Below are 17,060 nucleotides of genomic sequence, written 5' to 3'. Positions count from 1 at the left end.
TTTCAAAAATAGCAGACCTACAAGCTCATAGCGCGGCACTCGGTGCACGCTATGAGCTTGTAGATCTGCTATTTTTCAACAGCTAAAGTACAACATAATGCTTAAAACACCAAAAGGGGTTCCCGCACAAAATAGGTTAATATTACACAGCCTACGGCGGGAGTGGATACAGTACTGTACAATGCCCCCCCCCCCCCTCCCCCCCCCAGACGTCAGAGGCAAGGAATAAACGGCTTGAAGTGAGTTATAGCTTAAGGATGGCCTGGCAAAATAAGATGAATTAACCCACTTAGGACGGGGAAACGCATCCGTGCCGCTTTTAACCACTTTTAAGCCATTCTTTTGTAACTTTTATAGCTGTTGAAAAATAGCAGATCTACAAGCTCGAGCTTGTGGATCTGCTATTTATTGAAAAATTGTGAAAATGTGGCGCACATCTTTGACATATATATTCTTTTGCAGATCTACAAGCAGTTTATTCGCAGTTTATTTCGCAGATCTGCAAGCTACGAGCTTGTAGATCTGGGGGGTGCATACTTAGTTTAGACTAGTCATTGGTTAGACATTGGTAATGATTGGTCTAACCAATGACTAGTCTAAACCAAAAACTGTCTAAACTAAGTACTGCACCCGTAGATCTGCTATTTTTCAACAGCTATAAAAGTTTTAAATAATGGTTCAAATGGATGCGTTTCCCTGTCCTAACTAAGTGGGTCAACCCATTTAGGCCTGAAGTCGAAATAAACCCCCAGAACATGCAGTAGTTTGAGCACCACACTGATACAGTAACAGGTTTTTTCAGTCATGAATTAGAAGATTTCTTTGAGGATTTTGACCCGATCAGGTCTTAATGGATTAAACAAACTGGTATAGTCTGGCGGGGGGAGGGGGAAGAAGAAAAGAACATCCTCGGGAGATCGGTGTGTATATATAATATATACTGTTGAGGTTATTTTTTTCTACGGTGTCTACAGTGATTTATGCCTCTTTTTTTCTCCACTCACAGGAACATATAGACCAATGGAGTTTCATACATATTTTTTGAGTGGTGCAACCACTCCTACAACCAGCAATGTCCGTGTCCGCCCGCCTATGTGTGTCTGTGACGTTAATGAAACAGAGAGAGAGTGCTGCAGTTGCCTGCTAATGAGAGATCCCGGCCGTTTCACTCATATGGATATATGAAGAATCAACTGACTGAGAGAAAACGCTATTGTTACTGCTGCTGAATTAGTTACATTTTCGCTAAGAAACAGACTGTATCAAATATAAGTGACTGACTGTCGCAAAAACGATACAGGGACACCTCCCTGACAATAATGCAGAGACGGCTTGTTTATTTTTGGACCACAATGCCTATATATATGAAACGATTTTAAGATGTTATTCCTCCATAGAGAAATTACTTCTGTGAATCGAGGGGACGAGCGAGTGACGTCAGGACTTTGGCGCTCTATATGACACACACAAAAAAAGTGTGTGTGTGTGTGTGTGTGTGTGTGTGTGTCATGTCTTCATTAAAGATCTGATATCAGATTCTAACAATGTCTTCCAAACCTCCAGACAGTTTTCTGAAAAAACGTATTCCGTGATGTGGTGTGGTGGGTGCCCCGGAATGATCTGCATTTGGCCCGCCGGACCCCATCTGAAAAGGGTTTAGGGGTGGCACAAGATACAGTATAGTTGTAAAGTTGCCCCGAACGGCCAAGGCTCAAGAACAGTTGTTGAAGAAAGTCAACTTTCCAGTAGAGACGAATCGAATCAGCCGAAGTTGATCAAAACTATTTATTTGTAGCGTAAAGTATCAAAAAGGTTATATCAAATATCAGACAAAGAGTTAAGTATAAAACGGACAGAGTATAGAAATATCGCCATTCAAAGCCAGTCTGAACCAAAACGAGACATGGTCCGTAGTTAGTCGGCGGTTAGCTGCCGGACCCTCGTCCAGTCTTCAGGCTTTATAGGCCTCAGTACTGGAGGCCCGGCAGCTCCCCTTCCAATCACGACCCGTCCTGTCTGTTTCAACGAAATCAGAGACTTGATTTCCCTTGAACCACACGATAACACATGAATCAACGACAATTATCGTGACAGTTCCAATATCCGAACGCTTATTCCACCACCTGTTTTATTAGCCTGGTTAATAAACCAGACCGAATCAGCCGTTGGCAAAAATAAATTGCCTGCCGGCGGATTACGGTCTGGAGAGGCTCAATTGTACGCCCATTTCCTACACCAGAGAAATGGGGCGGCCAATCGGGACACGGTATGCAATATGGGCGGGCTTTGGTACAGTGACTTTCAATGCTTGAGACCTTTGACTGACAGTAGCTCTGACCAATTGCGTCAAAGAGAAAATGTTTCAACCCCGCTCCCCTGGAAATTAAATCCAAGCTGAGCCTCCCCAGACTATATCCCGCGGTCCGTGCGATATTAGTCTGGTTTATTAACCCAGGCTACTGTTTTATACCCCTTAGCTCAGGGGTGATTTGAGGACTCCTATAGTAGGTGAGCTGAGGACACCGGTTGAATATATCTCCCAGTCAACCTCAGTTCATTCAAGGACATGTCCCCCCTTCTACCCTGCTCCTACAACCCTGCTGACGACCGGCATATGAGCAGAGCAGGCCCCAAAAGCCAACTCAAACCAGCATATGAGCAGGGCAAACCCCAACTCAGACAGAAGGCGATATGCAATGGGCAGATAATGCAATCTGCGCACATACTTAAAGGTCAACAGGTTATTGGCCTAAACATTTCTTTATGAGGATACAAAGAGGTCAAAGATTGATAACACACATAATTATAAAAGGTCAAAGGTCGATAGCATACACATTAACTTAATGAGGGATCTTACGATTCCTGAACACAGGAGTGCAATAATCCTCAATAACAAACTAGATTACAGGCAACAAAATAAAGAAATGACCAAAAGATAAAGAAATACTTGGGCAACACTCCTTAACAAAACCTAACCAGGATGAGAGCTCTTTTCAGGCTGTACCCTGATCACACAAGGCCCTGTAGCTCTCCCTCAGGGATGTTATTGGTGTCAATGCCCACATCCAACTGACTAGTCTGACCTGCAGCCTCCCTTAAATAGGAGTGGATCCTACCACACAGGACACACAATCAATTAGCACATTGCTTCTCAATAAATACTTTCAATATAAATACTTCCATAAATAACACCTTGAATACAAGTAACCTAAACATTCTCAATAAATGTGCAGGAGAGACAAAGAAAATTATCAGTGAACAATTTTCAATACACCAGTTTAAAACATTATCCTTGTATGTTATAGGAAGCCGTTTTATGTGTGTGTGTGTGTGTGTGTGTGTGTGTGTGTGTGTGTGTGTGTATATATAGGGCACGGGTTGCCCCGTGACAATAGTCCTATGACTAAAACTAAAACTAAAATGTGCTGTCAAAATCAACACATTCTGACTGCCACTGGGGAGTCTCAGGTGCTATTTACACGAGGATGGTGTTCATATAAAACGTCAAAATAAAGTATCGTTTGCTGCTGTCATTTAGACAGCAGCAACAGCAGGGACTTTGCAGGGACTTTGACGTGTTATATGGAGATGGTCGCCGTCTAAAAGAGGCCTCAGTCTGTGTGCAGTTTCGTTACCAAAAGCCTCTCCGATCGTTACCGAGCTGCGCTCGAGGTCAAGAAGAAGCTGGTTCCTCATTTTTTGCGTCATGTTAAATATATCGACAATTTGAATTTTGCCAAGTAAACATTGATTTACAGTGCAGGAAAGGGAGTTACAGTTGACTCAAGGCAAATACCCCCACCCCCCCCCCCCCATGTTAACCCATTCTAGACGGGACGGGTGTTTATAGCATTGTGTTATACTTTAGCTATTGAAAAATAGCAGATCTACAAGCTCATAGCGGTGCAAATCTTTGAATATATATTATTTCACAGCCAACGTTTTTAACTCAAATCTTTGCTTCTGGGGGGTAGGGGGGTCCCTGGAACAACATACATATATTTTCGGGGGTCCTTGACATGAGAATATTTGAGAACCACTGACATATAGAAATAGAGTTTTTTTCAGAAAACTGTCACGATTTAGAAGACATTTTGTAGAATCATCCTAAATGGGTTAAATGTGGTGCTCATAATGGCGCAAATCGTTGGGATTTTGAGCTGGCGAGCTGCCACGTATATTATATACCCATCATGTTTCCCCAGCATTCCTATGGTCTGTCTCTATATATATAAAGGCCTTCCAAAGGGCAAAAGGGCCTCACTTCAACCTCAGAGCATGTAAATAAGAGAAAATAACAGTCAGGCAATGTCTATTTACAACTAGGCCTACATTTTTATTTAGTAGGCCCCTAAACATTTTGATTTACTACTAAGTAATTAAGTAGAGTGCAGATTCTGTCTTGGAAGAGCCACTCATCGACTAATCTAATATACGGCAACCTTCCCCGTGTTTCCTCACTAGTCCGATCCAGAATAACACAGTTTGCCGGCAACTGCTACAGAGCTGACACAATGAGGTTATATCTTCCCTTCTTCTCTGGAGTCCTGCCTCAAAGCAGACCAGAGGTAGAAAACTGTCGTTCCCTCATGTCATCACTAGTAGGGACACATGCATCAGTAAGCAGGAACTGGGGATGACAATGAAGGACCGGAAAGTCTGGCGTGGCATTGTGAAATCCATGATCTCGACCGCGGTCGAAAAATGATGATGATTACTAAGTATAACTAAAATGAAGGAAAATTAACCAGGCATTTCAAATTTGCGGCACAGCAATGCAAGGTACGATGACACCTAGATCAGTGTAATGTAGAAGCAAACATGTCCGGAGGACGTGAGTGTATTACACACTCGAAGGATCATAAATCATACTCGACAGTCACTAGAAACACACAGTATTGTCCAAATGTTATCGACAAACAATATAACAGTTTTATTTGTTTCATTTACTTGCTCTGAATGTGAGTTTTGGAAGTCTGTGTTGTTTAATTATGCCTCATCAGCCTTTTTTTGTGCAATATTTCTTTTGTCTCTTAAAAAGCAAACACAACAAGCGGTCGATAATAGCCTGACCCACTCACACACACACACACACACACACACACACACACACACACACACACACACACACACACACACACACACACACACACACACACACACACACAGGCAGGGGCGTGTTATCGCCTCACTTGAATCGGCCAAGTCAATGTTTGACTGGAGTGTTATTTTCGCGAGGCGTTTTAATGGGGGGGGGGGGGGGGGGGGGGGGGGGTCACTGGAGGGCAGCTGTAAAAGCTTAGCTTGATTGAAATCGGTTTCGTTTAGCTGGCAGCCTGGCAAACATGTTAATTTCCATCTGAATAATATTGTATATGTACAGTAGAGACCGTAGGTTTGCTCAGATCTGTTACAGTAAGCAGAATGAGAAAACATCACCCTAATGCAAATAAACAAGCATGAGCCTTGTCTGGCAAGTTAAAGAAGCATGAGGTCAGTCCGTTGCTCTCCCCAGGTCGGCGGAGGGAGTGTAGAGCCCAGGGTTACATTAGATAATTGACACTGGGGTGAGAATTATAGGAGGGAAAAAAATAGGTTTGTGTATATATACCGGTAGTATCAGCAATTTTGTCCAACATGTCTTTAAATTTTAGAATCTATATTCTATTCTCAAACTCTACCTGGAATGTAAGCTATAGTGCTGTTGACAAAACCACTCCATTTCTCGCTGTGGTTGGTGGAATGAAAATAACAAATATTAGTTCAGGACTGTTTAGACAGGTGCTTTAGCTCTTGGTGTAATTCGGGGTTGCGTCCAATGTTTATTTCGTCGACTAAAAATAAGACGAAGAAAACCGTTCGTCGACTGCCTAAATATACTGACAATTTCATTTTACACTTGGTTGCATGCTGAAAATAGCAGATCTACAACCTTGCTACTTTCAGCATGCAACCAACTGTAAAACGACTTGACGAAAGTGTCAGTATATTTAGTCTTAGTTCAGCATGCAACCATTAAGTGTAAAATGACTTATACTGGATCTCTTGTCCACTAGTCCCTTCCTAACATTTTAGTCTAGTTTTTATTTGTTGACGCAATTGTCAATATATTTAGTCTTAGTTTTAGTCATCATAGCTGAGTTTTCATGTAGTTTCCATTTAGTTTTTGTCCGTTTCATCTTAGTTTTATAGTCGACGAAATCTACACTGGTATCCACTGCTGCCCAGTGATATTAATCCTGTCGAAAGAGAGCTTCAATACTTGGGAAAACAAAATTGCAATACTCTTTATGTTCCACTAGAGGCTGCTACAGCACGTGCATTGTGAGCACTTGAGGACATGACAGGGATGCAGAGGCAGGGAAACTATCTATTTTATGCTTTCGACAACAAACAAAAAAACAATAGTCAAGGTTTTTGTTTCCAGTGATAAAAATGTTATGCCCTAATATTTAGGAGAGGTAGAGAAAATACTGTTGTCTTGTTGTGTTTTGGCTAAAAAGTGCTGTATCTACAAATTCCAGGAATGTATGTGCTGTACAGTATGTAGAGTGGTGTGCACTTTACAGTGTCACTGGTGGTACTCCCCTGGTGCCCATGCGGTACCACCTTTTTTGTGGTACCACTGTATGTGTCTAACAGAATGCATGTAGGTAGGTAGGTCGTTTTTTTCACATATATTTCAATAACAGTTCGCTCCGATCAACTTCACGTCCAGGGTCGAGTGTGAAGTTGATTGGATAATTGGTTCTACAAAAACGAAAAGAACGCTCCAAGACGCCTTGTTTCTTTCTAGTTTGTTTACTTTGTGGCCAACATATGACCCCCCTGGTCATGTCCAGCACTCGCCATCAGTAGTGGAAAGTAACTAAGTACATTTACTTAAGTACTGTGCCTATGCACAATTTTGAGAAATTTGTACTTTACTTGAGTATGTCATTTTCACTACTTTTACTTCACTACATTTTAGTATAGTTTCAGATCATAGCTGCCGCTGGGTAAAATATGTCTTTTAGCCATTCTGGGCAGGAACCCCTTTTGGTGTTGTTAGCATTATGTTATACTTTAGCTATTGAAAAATAGCTGATCTACAAGCTACATAGCGCAGCTACGAGCTTGTAGGTCTGCTATTTTTGTGACTGGCTGAGACGTGCACAGCTCCTGTTTCCAGGGACGTGCACACATAGACATCAACGGGGGCTTCAGCCCCTGCCCTTTTACCCGTCTGTAAAACAACTGCCCCTCTCCAGACCACGAATGCAGCGTTTACTGTGGTAAAATAAATGCAAATTCCCTCCTCTCCTTTCCATGCCATGCCGGAAGGCAGCATTCAGCAGCGTTGCGTTTATTTCCAAAGTCTCCTGAATGGAACGCAGCATTTTGCGTTGGAACAAATGTGTTTAGAAATCCATGTCGTTACACCTGCATCTCACTAGCTAAAGAGTGCTGGGTTGCGCCCCGAAAATAGCTGATCTACAAGCCGCACAACGCGTCGCATCTTTGAGTTTGGCACCCTTCTATCCTTAGAAAATGGAATCCAACGTCGAGTAGTGCTTTGAGTATAGTGCTTTCTTCAATCTGCCGATGTATATATGTGAAACACTGTCCTTATGTACAGTATAACACTTTCCACCGTCCACTTTGACAGAAGAGTCAAGGTTTAAGACTATACCTAATATCAGTAATGTTGAAGTTGTTTTAGACAATGGCCCCGTTTCTCAAAGGACACCTCTTACACCATGGTGTAAGAAGTGGTGCTGCACATGCTCAGTTGCTCCTCTAGGCCGCACACAGAAGCCTGTGAACATAGACATTCCGTGCATAGATGTGCCACGCAATGGTAGGCCTCAGGCTTGAGGCCTCAGGTCTACCATTCTGACATTTAATTTAATAATATTTGGACTGCTGGACAGCTGACAGTAGGCTCTCTTTACTCTAATATATTGAGTGGACAGTATATATATAACAATATGATAGACAATTATAAAGTGGATTGATATCAAAAAAGAATAACCAAAATACTTCCTTCCTCCTTCTTTTGCGTTATTATTATTAATAACAAAACACTGAATACATTGTATAAGGTGTGTTTATTTTAAATGACCAGTAAACTTGAACTTGAATACACACAGATACATACATACAGAATGGTAGCCCTGAGGCCTACCATACCAGGCCTCAGGGCTGAGGCCTGACAAAAACAAAGAACAAACAAAAGCAAAACAAGACAAAACATAACAAAACAAAAAACAAGACAAAAACAAAAAAAATAGAGACAAACAAAACAGACAAGAAGGACAAAAAACTAAAGAAAATAATAATAAACGCAAAAGGAGGAAGGAAGTATTATGGTTATTATTTTATGATATCAATCCACTTTATAATTGTCTATTATTGTTTTTAAGAGTGTGTGTGTGTGTGTGTGTGTGTGTGTGTGTGTGTGTGTGTGTGTGTGTGTGTGTGTGTGTGTGTGTGTGTATGTATGTATGTATGTATGTATATATATATAAAATTAAGAGTAAAGAGAGCCTACTGTCAGCTGTCCAGCAGTCCAAATATTATTAAATTAAATGTCAGAATGGTAGACCTGAGGCCTCAAGCCTGAGGCCTACCATTGCGTGGCACATCTATGCACGGAATGTCTATGTTCACAGGCTTCTGTGTGCGGCCTAGAGGAGCAACTGAGCATGTGCAGCACCACTTCTTACACCATGGTGTAAGTCGTGTCCTTTGAGAAACCGGGCCAATAACTCAAAGCAAAAAAAAAAAAAAAGGCCAAGATTTCAGGCCAAGGCAATGACTGTTACCACCAGTACTATACTGTACACACAACTGCACTGTCACAACCACACTGTCACTGTTCACACTCCAACACTTTATCATACCACTCTCTTTCACTGGCTTGTACCCTCTATTATCTCACTCTCTTCTCTGAAAATCAATTCTCTCTCTCTCTCTCTTCTCCACCCTCCCCCTTTCTCGTGCACTGCTCCATCCCCAATCTATCCCCTCTCTCTCTCTGTTGCGCTCTCTCTCTCTCTCTCACGCTCTCTCACTATCTATCTCTCTGTTGCTCGCTCTCTCTCTCTCTCCTCTCTCTCTCTCTCTCTCTCTCTCTCTCTCTCTCTCTCTATCTATCTGACTTTCTCCCTGCTCCACCCCCCCCCTCTCTCTCTCTCTCTGACTTTCTCCTTGCCTGCCTCCATCCCCCCCCCCTCTCTCTCTCTCTCTCTCTCTCTCTCTATCTATCTGACTTTCTCCCTGCTCCACCCTCCCTCTCTCTCCTGCCCTGCCTCCATCCCCCACCCCCTGTCTCTCTCTCTCTGACTTTCTCCCTGCCTGCCTCCATTCCCCCCCTCCCCCCCTCTCTCTCTCTATCTATCTGACTTTCTCCCTGCTCCACCCTCCCTCTCTCTCCTGCCCTGCCTCCATCCCCCACCCCCTGTCTCTCTCTCTCTGACTTTCTCCCTGCCTGCCTCCATCCCCCCCCCCCCTCTCTCTCTCTATCTATCTGACTTTCTCCCTGCTCCACCCTCCCTCTCTCTCCTGCCCTGCCTCCATCCCCCACCCCCTGTCTCTCTCTCTCTGACTTTCTCCCTGCCTGCCTCCATCCCCCCCCCCCCCCTCTCTCTCTCTATCTATCTGACTTTCTCCCTGCTCCACCCTCCCTCTCTCTCCTGCCCTGCCTCCATCCCCCACCCCCTGTCTCTCTCTCTCTGACTTTCTCCCTGCCTGCCTCCATCCCCCCCCCCCCCTCTCTCTCTCTATCTATCTGACTTTCTCCCTGCTCCACCCTCCCTCTCTCTACTGCCCTGCCTCCATCCCCCACCCCCTGTCTCTGTCTCTCTCTCTCTCTCTCTCTCTCTCTCTCTCTCTCTCTCTATCTCTCTCTCTCTCTCTGCCCCACTCTCTCTCTCTGCCCCACTCTCTCTCTCTGGGGAGCAACTGTAGTTGTTTGTTGTTGTAAGCCAGAGTTGGGTCCCACGTACCACACTCTGGCCCCATTAACAGAACAGAACAGAGTCGAGCAGAGAGGGCTCTTATCTGCATGGACGTGGACCTTCTGACAGGCACTGGATCACTCTGCACACTCCAGAGAGCATTTATATGGGATTAAAGAGCATTCACCGTTTTCTCTCTTTTCTCAGCTCCAGCTCCCCCCTCTTTTCCTCCCCCCTCCCTCCCCGCAAAGGATATAGCGCGCTCTTCAGTTTGTTGAGTTTAATAAACGCAGTGAGAGAGGTAATAAGTTATAAGTCCCCCCCCCCCCCTGGGGGGTTTAACAAGAGGCAGACAGCGCACCGACGTATCAAGTAACCGAATGTGTCCATAAAGACGGGCTAAAAAGATTCGGTTGGACTTTATAGTCTCATTTTGGGAGGAATTCACTCTTCGTCAGTTCCACGGCCCATTTTTTTGGAGGACTCTCTTTTTAAAAGCTTGTCGTTTACCTATTTAGGAGAATACGAGGAAGAAGAAGAAGAAGAAGAAGACAAAAAAAAAAAGTTGGACTTGGCTCGTCAGCAGCGGCGAGCTGGAGGGGAAAACGAGGAGGGAATTAGTTCCAGATCGGTGGTGACAGCTGATACCACCAGCCTCCATTATACGTTCAGTCGCATTTGCCCCCCCCCCCCCCCCCCCCCACTGCCAGTGAGGTGATGCTCAGATGAGACGGGCTCCTTATAGCAAGCAACTCTCCTCTCCTTTTTAGGTCGTTCATTCACTCATGCACGCACGCGCGCGCGCGCGCACACACACACACACACACACACACACAGTCACACATGGCCGATCATCAGAAACGTTTCTGCTCTTTTCATTCTCAAAAGATGGACATAACATCTGTCGGGGGGGGGGGGGGGACTATTAAGAGGCTGATGCACTTATACTGAATGTCCAACGATCACTGCCTTGTTCTCTGACATGAGGAAACACACATCAGGCCTGCTGTTACAGCCCGCAGACACTTGACTGACTGTGCTGAGCCTGAGAGCACAATTATCCCCATGTCGTTGCCGTTGTTGATGCCTAGATGACCATATAGGCTTTTGTGTTTTTCCTGTTTTGCATTTTTTTTTTCTTTTCGGTTTTGCATCTGTCGTCCTCCACACGGACCTGTTTTTTCCACCTATACGGGGGCCCTTCGCTGTCTGGGGGGCCTGGGAGGGAGGGAGGTAGGGGGGGGGGGGGTGAGTTCTGCAGGCTTGGACGACATCGAGGAATAGGACGTCGGTCTCTGTCTTAAAAAGCCCCAATGCGTGCGGTGAGAAGCATGGGGTTTTTTCCTCTCTCGTATCCCTCCTTGCCAACTGGAGCCGTCATTTTGACACTTTGCTCACTTTGACTAAACTCTCCCCCCCCCATCATCCATCCCACGGGGCCAGTGAACGAACAAAAAAATGACGAACAAGGACGTTTTTCGTTTCTCAAGGAAGATGCATGGACACTGTTCGGCGCGCAGACACTCTTGCCTCGGGTATGTAACAGTATGTGTTTTGTTTTTAACATACTTTTTGTGCAGAGTTGTTTTGCCATTTGAGTCCGTTCCACCGTGTTCCTTTGTTTTAATGTGTGGTCGTTGGTCAAACTGCCAAACAATCTGAGAGAACAAACACCATGCAGCGACAGAACAAATTGGTTTACTGGATAGAGCAGTGGTTCCCAAAGTGGGGTCCGGGGACCCCTTTAGGGGTGCTTGAGTGTTCCAGGGGGTCCCCAGCTAAATGATGACAAGGCGTTCTGCTGGCCATGTTGAATCTCCAGGTCACAAAAAAGGCCCGTTTAAAGACCAGAGCCTTTTCCTGTCATACTGTTGAATGTGAAATTGCCCCCCCCACCATCGAGACTTTTAAATAAGACCCACCTGTCCTGTACACCTTGGCTTTTAATTCCGTTTGAGAGTCCTGTGTTTTTCTGTGGCTTTGTTGTAATGTGTGTCACGGTATGAGACAGGTGTTGGACCGAAGTGCAGAACCCCAAAGTGCAGAACGACACATGAAGGCAGGCAGATGAAGTTTAAATGAAGACGTATTTACCAACACAGGACATACATGGGCTGGACACACCATAACTAAACTATACACTAGCAGGGAACACAAGGAACTGAGGGTTTAAGTAGACACAGGTGAACAGAACTAACAATCAACACTGGGATAGGCTGGGAGACTAACAGGACACAGGTGGAGAAAACTAGTAATCACAGGGAGGTGAGACAACACAGGAAACAGTAACTATAGGGAAAACCGGAAACACTATAGGACATGACTACATAATAAAGACAGACAGATATCGTGACAATGTGTCCTATAATTCAGGTCAAACTGGGGGTCGCGTGAAATGAAAATGGGTGAAAATCACTGCTAGAGCCGCAAATTATGGGGGCCCTTGGCATATGTTTTCTAATGGGGGATCCGCAGGCTAATGAGTGTCAATTTGGGGGTCCTTGACATGATGAAAAAGTGTGGGAACCGCTGGGATATAGAGAGGATGCATGTTGTTGCCCACGTCAGATTGTTTCTATAGCGTGACATTGCTTTGTGTCGTTTGCGTGCACATAATACTACAGTGCTTAGTCAATGTGTGTTTGGCAGCAGCAGTGGGGCTACTGTAGGCTACAGTGGACATATGGACAGCGCGGGCTGCTGTCCAGTGGACAGTTATAGACCCCTGAGGGCAGGCGTGTGGTGGTGCGCTGTTGCTGGATCAATGTCTCGGCCTCTGTGGAAACCGATGTGATGGCGATGAGGCGGCTGTGGCGCTCAGGAGGTATAGAGCATGGGGTCATCCCAATGATCCCTGGGTCGGCGGTTCGAATCCCGGCTCCTCCTCCTCCTGTCCACATGTCGAAAGTGTCGTCCTTGGGCAAGACACTGAACCCTACATTGGGGTGTGAATGTGGGGGACGCTTGGCGTTCGACTGTTCGCCGCTTCACCTCCCCGATCTATGAATGAACGGGGCACGTAGTGCATAGAAAAGAGCTATGCAAAATGCAATCCATTACGTACCTCTGCTTGTTAGTTTTTAGGACTCGCTCTCATGTTAACCCATTTTGGACTGAGGTCGATTAAAAAAAGGAGGCTTCAAAATTCAAAAAAAGTGCTCGTGTTCTTCAATTAATTTCCAATGGGGCGGAGTCACGTGGTCTTGACGAGACAAGCTTTCGCCGTGGCTGTCTTCTGCCCCCCCCCCTCCCCCATGGAGCGAGCAAGAGGAGCAAAAAGCTTGTCTCGTCACAACTCACAACCACGTTGACTCCCTATTGTAAAATGAATTTGCGAGCTTTGCTCTGATTTCCTGTCCAAAATTAACATTAACCCCTTTAACCCCTTTTGGTGTTAGCATCATGTTATGCTTGTTTAGCTATTGAAAAATAGCAGATCTACAAGCTCATAGCGCGCCACCGAGTGGCGCGCTACAAGCTTGTAGGTCTGCTATTTTTGAAAAATCGAAGAACGACTGACATAAGGACGTGACAGGAGATGACACTGCTTCTTCTAGCATTGAATCTGTTATTGTGTTTCCAGCACTGGGACCATTTCAGTCACAAGTGTTTGTGGGGGTTTTTTCCCTCCACAAAGTCCTCTAGGACAATGGCAGAACACGTGAACGTGTAGCAGCAGGGTGCCTGGAGCATGACAGATCCATAGACTTTCCTCCAGGCTTCTGTGTCAAACCCTGTTGACTGGAGCATGACAGACCCATAGACTTTCCTCCAGGCTTCTGTGTCAAACCCTGTTGACTTCCACCTATACTCTGTCTCAACACTACTTTTATTTATTTTTTGTCAAATAGATTATAAATTGTTAGTTTGTTCCACAAACATTATGATATGAAATACATTTTTCTTTTATAGAAAACAAAAAAAGGAAAGGGAAAAATACAAGACAAAAAGAGAAAGAAAACCCTCAACCCTCCCACCCATATACTGCTCAGTGACACCGCATACTATAGAATAAAATAGCTCATACACTATACTTTAATGCAAGGGGAATCGTACAAGACACAAAAATCATGACTTTCATTGCTTGCGTTACAGTACACACACATGCTTGTGACAGGGTGTGTGTCAGTACACACACACACAGACACACACACACACACACACACACACACACACCCTGTCACAAACATGCAAACGATATTATACTATATATCTGATTGACTTTTATATACCACTTAAATTGTATAAAATATCGGTTTGTCCGGATCAGATAAATTGTCGATCGCCGATCGAGTCATCTGGAGTGAATTACGGCCCCGATCACCGATCAGTGGTCGATGGATCGGAGCGTCTCTAAATGGAATCATTAATCATTTTTGAATCATTTTGAATCTAGAGATCTGTGACAGCAGAAATGTAACCAGTGTGTGTAGCTGACTAGCTGGACTCACGGGTACTCAGTGTTGTTTTTGGCAGCAAATTTCTATTTTAGTTTTGAAACTCTTGAAACGTTTTCATTTAGTTTTAGTCACATTTTAGTGTTGAGGAAGTATTTAGACATGCTGGTACATGGGTATCTTAGTGAAGTATTTAGACAGGTACATGGGTATCTTAGTGAAGTATTTAGACAGGTACATGGGTATCTTAGTGAAGTATTTAGATGGGTACATGGGTATCTTAGTGAAGTATTTAGACGGGTACATGGGTATCTTAGTGAAGTATTTAGACGGGTACATGGGTATCTTAGTGAAGTATTTAGACAGGTACATGGGTATCTTAGTGAAGTATTTAGACAGGTACATGGGTATCTTAGTGAAGTATTTAGACAGGTACATGGGTATCTTAGTGAAGTATTTAGACAGGTACATGGGTATCTTAGTGAAGTATTTAGACAGGTACATGGGTATCTTAGTGAAGTATTTAGATGGGTACATGGGTATCTTGGTGAAGTATTTAGATGGGTACATGGGTATCTTAGTGAAGTATTTAGATGGGTACATGGGTATCTTGGTGAAGTATTTAGACAGGTACATGGGTATCTTAGTGAAGTATTTAGATGGGTACATGGGTATCTTAGTGAAGTATTTAGACAGGTACATGGGTATCTTAGTGAAGTATTTAGACAGGTACATGGGTATCTTAGTGAAGTATTTAGATGGGTACATGGGTATCTTAGTGAAGTATTTAGACAGGTACATGGGTATCTTAGTGAAGTATTTAGACAGGTACATGGGTATCTTAGTGAAGTATTTAGATGGGTACATGGGTATCTTAGTGAAGTATTTAGACAGGTACATGGGTATCTTAGTGAAGTATTTAGACAGGTACATGGGTATCTTAGTGAAGTATTTAGATGGGTACATGGGTATCTTAGTGAAGTATTTAGATGGGTACATGGGTATCTTGGTGAAGTATTTAGATGGGTACATGGGTATCTTAGTGAAGTATTTAGATGGGTACATGGGTATCTTAGTGAAGTATTTAGACAGGTACATGGGTATCTTAGTGAAGTATTTAGACAGGTACATGGGTATCTTAGTGAAGTATTTAGATGGGTACATGGGTATCTTGGTGAAGTATTTAGATGGGTACATGGGTATCTTGGTGAAGTATTTAGACGGGTACATGGGTATCTTAGTGAAGTATTTAGACAGGTACATGGGTATCTTAGTGAAGTATTTAGACGGGTACATGGGTATCTTAGTGAAGTATTTAGACGGGTACATGGGTATCTTGGTGGTAGTAGAGCACAGCAGGTGACCTGTTGTGACTCACCGGGCTCCGCTGCATGCTGGGGTTTTTCTTAACCTGCGCACCACAATGTGCCTTGATGTGTGCTTATGAGGAGAGAGAGAAAGCAGGACATTTCAGACCATGAGACATGAAATAACAGAAGCAACAAGTGCTTCTTCTTCGTCCTGATGTGTGTACCCGGATCTCCTTTTTTATCTGAGGATCTCCTTTTTATAAAGCACAATCCCTGCTGGAAGGTATAAGATCAACATGGTATTATCAATGGCATTTATAGGACAACCTAACTCATCCTCTCTTTCTCGCTCTATCTCTTCACGCGTGCGCAGCGCGCACACACGCAAGCACGCACGCACACACACACACTTGCGCGCATGCCCAAATGTGCACGTGAAAGACAAAGCGGCCCCTTGTAATGCAGACAATACAATAGAGACGGCTCTGCACTTCTGTTTCACTAATGGTACCAGGGCACTATTCATTCAACTGTGAGCGGAGCGTGTCACTGTCTGTGCGCAGCACACACCAGTGTTGTTTTTGGCAGCGAATTGATTTTTCGTTTCAGTCATAGTCTCTTGAATAGTTTTCATTTAGTTTTAGTCACATTTTAGTCACCCGGAATGTTGTTTTAGTCGAATAAATATGTTTTTAAAAAAATATGATTTTAATTAGTTGTTTTTATTTGCTGACGAAATTGTCATTTATATTTAGTTTTAGTTTTAGTCATCATAGCTTAGTTTTTATTTAGTTTCCATTTAGTTTTCGTCAGTGGAAATTGGAAAAAGGTAGTCGACGGACATTTTTCGTCTTAGTTTTAGTCGACGAAATCAACACTGGCCACACGCATGCGTGGACCTTCGGGTCCATTTGGTTTTATTTTGCGCTCTTACGCTCTTAAGAGTTAAGTTATTGTTAAACACAAGAATTGTTTTATTTTTGATTGTTTGTACGTTATCTCTCCTATATGGTACACCACATCAATACCAGCAAGGAATTGTGGGCAAAATCATTTCCAACGATAAATTATTCTTTTAGTTTTTCATGAAAAAGGTTTGAAAACCACTGCTTTAACTATACTGGGGAATTATATACTATACATTATACATTATATACTATACATTATATACTATACAACGGGAATTTAGGATGAAAATACCTCTGTACGTCTGTAATCCACGTAACTCGAGAACCGACTTCAAATTCGACACACGCGTTCCACACCCGCTCATGGGAGTAGCAGTGCCCGGTGTCGAGTCGGTCGGACCCACGGTTGTCCAGAACCGCCACATAATGAACAGTCTGCACTTCAGGTTATCTGGTCATGAGAAATGTGATCTACAACAGTGGTTGTCAAAGTGGTGGTCCGGT

General features: G+C 43.8%; 1 protein-coding gene across 3 annotated transcripts in view; it reads left to right on the top strand.

Moving 5' to 3' along the window:
• pde4ca (phosphodiesterase 4C, cAMP-specific a) overlaps nt 1–17,060 on the top strand; it is a 120,784-nt gene that overhangs the window by 21,409 nt on the left and 82,315 nt on the right. Inside the window, exon 1 of one of the 3 annotated variants that reach the window (XM_083782549.1) lies at nt 11,376–11,476. The exons of the other annotated variants lie outside the window; for them this stretch is intronic. Coding sequence (XP_083638675.1) covers nt 11,400–11,476 — 77 coding nt within the window. The 5' untranslated portion in view covers nt 11,376–11,399. Of the gene's footprint in view, nt 1–11,375; nt 11,477–17,060 lie in introns of those variants that run through there. 3 annotated transcript variants of the gene reach the window in all.

The sequence above is a fragment of the Protomyctophum parallelum genome, assembly GCF_964188405.1.
Source record: "Protomyctophum parallelum genome assembly, chromosome: 14".
In the NCBI taxonomy this organism is placed as follows: domain Eukaryota; kingdom Metazoa; phylum Chordata; class Actinopteri; order Myctophiformes; family Myctophidae; genus Protomyctophum; species Protomyctophum parallelum.
The sequence above is the reverse complement of the archived record's forward strand: the minus strand, read 5'-3'. Positions and strand labels throughout refer to the sequence as shown.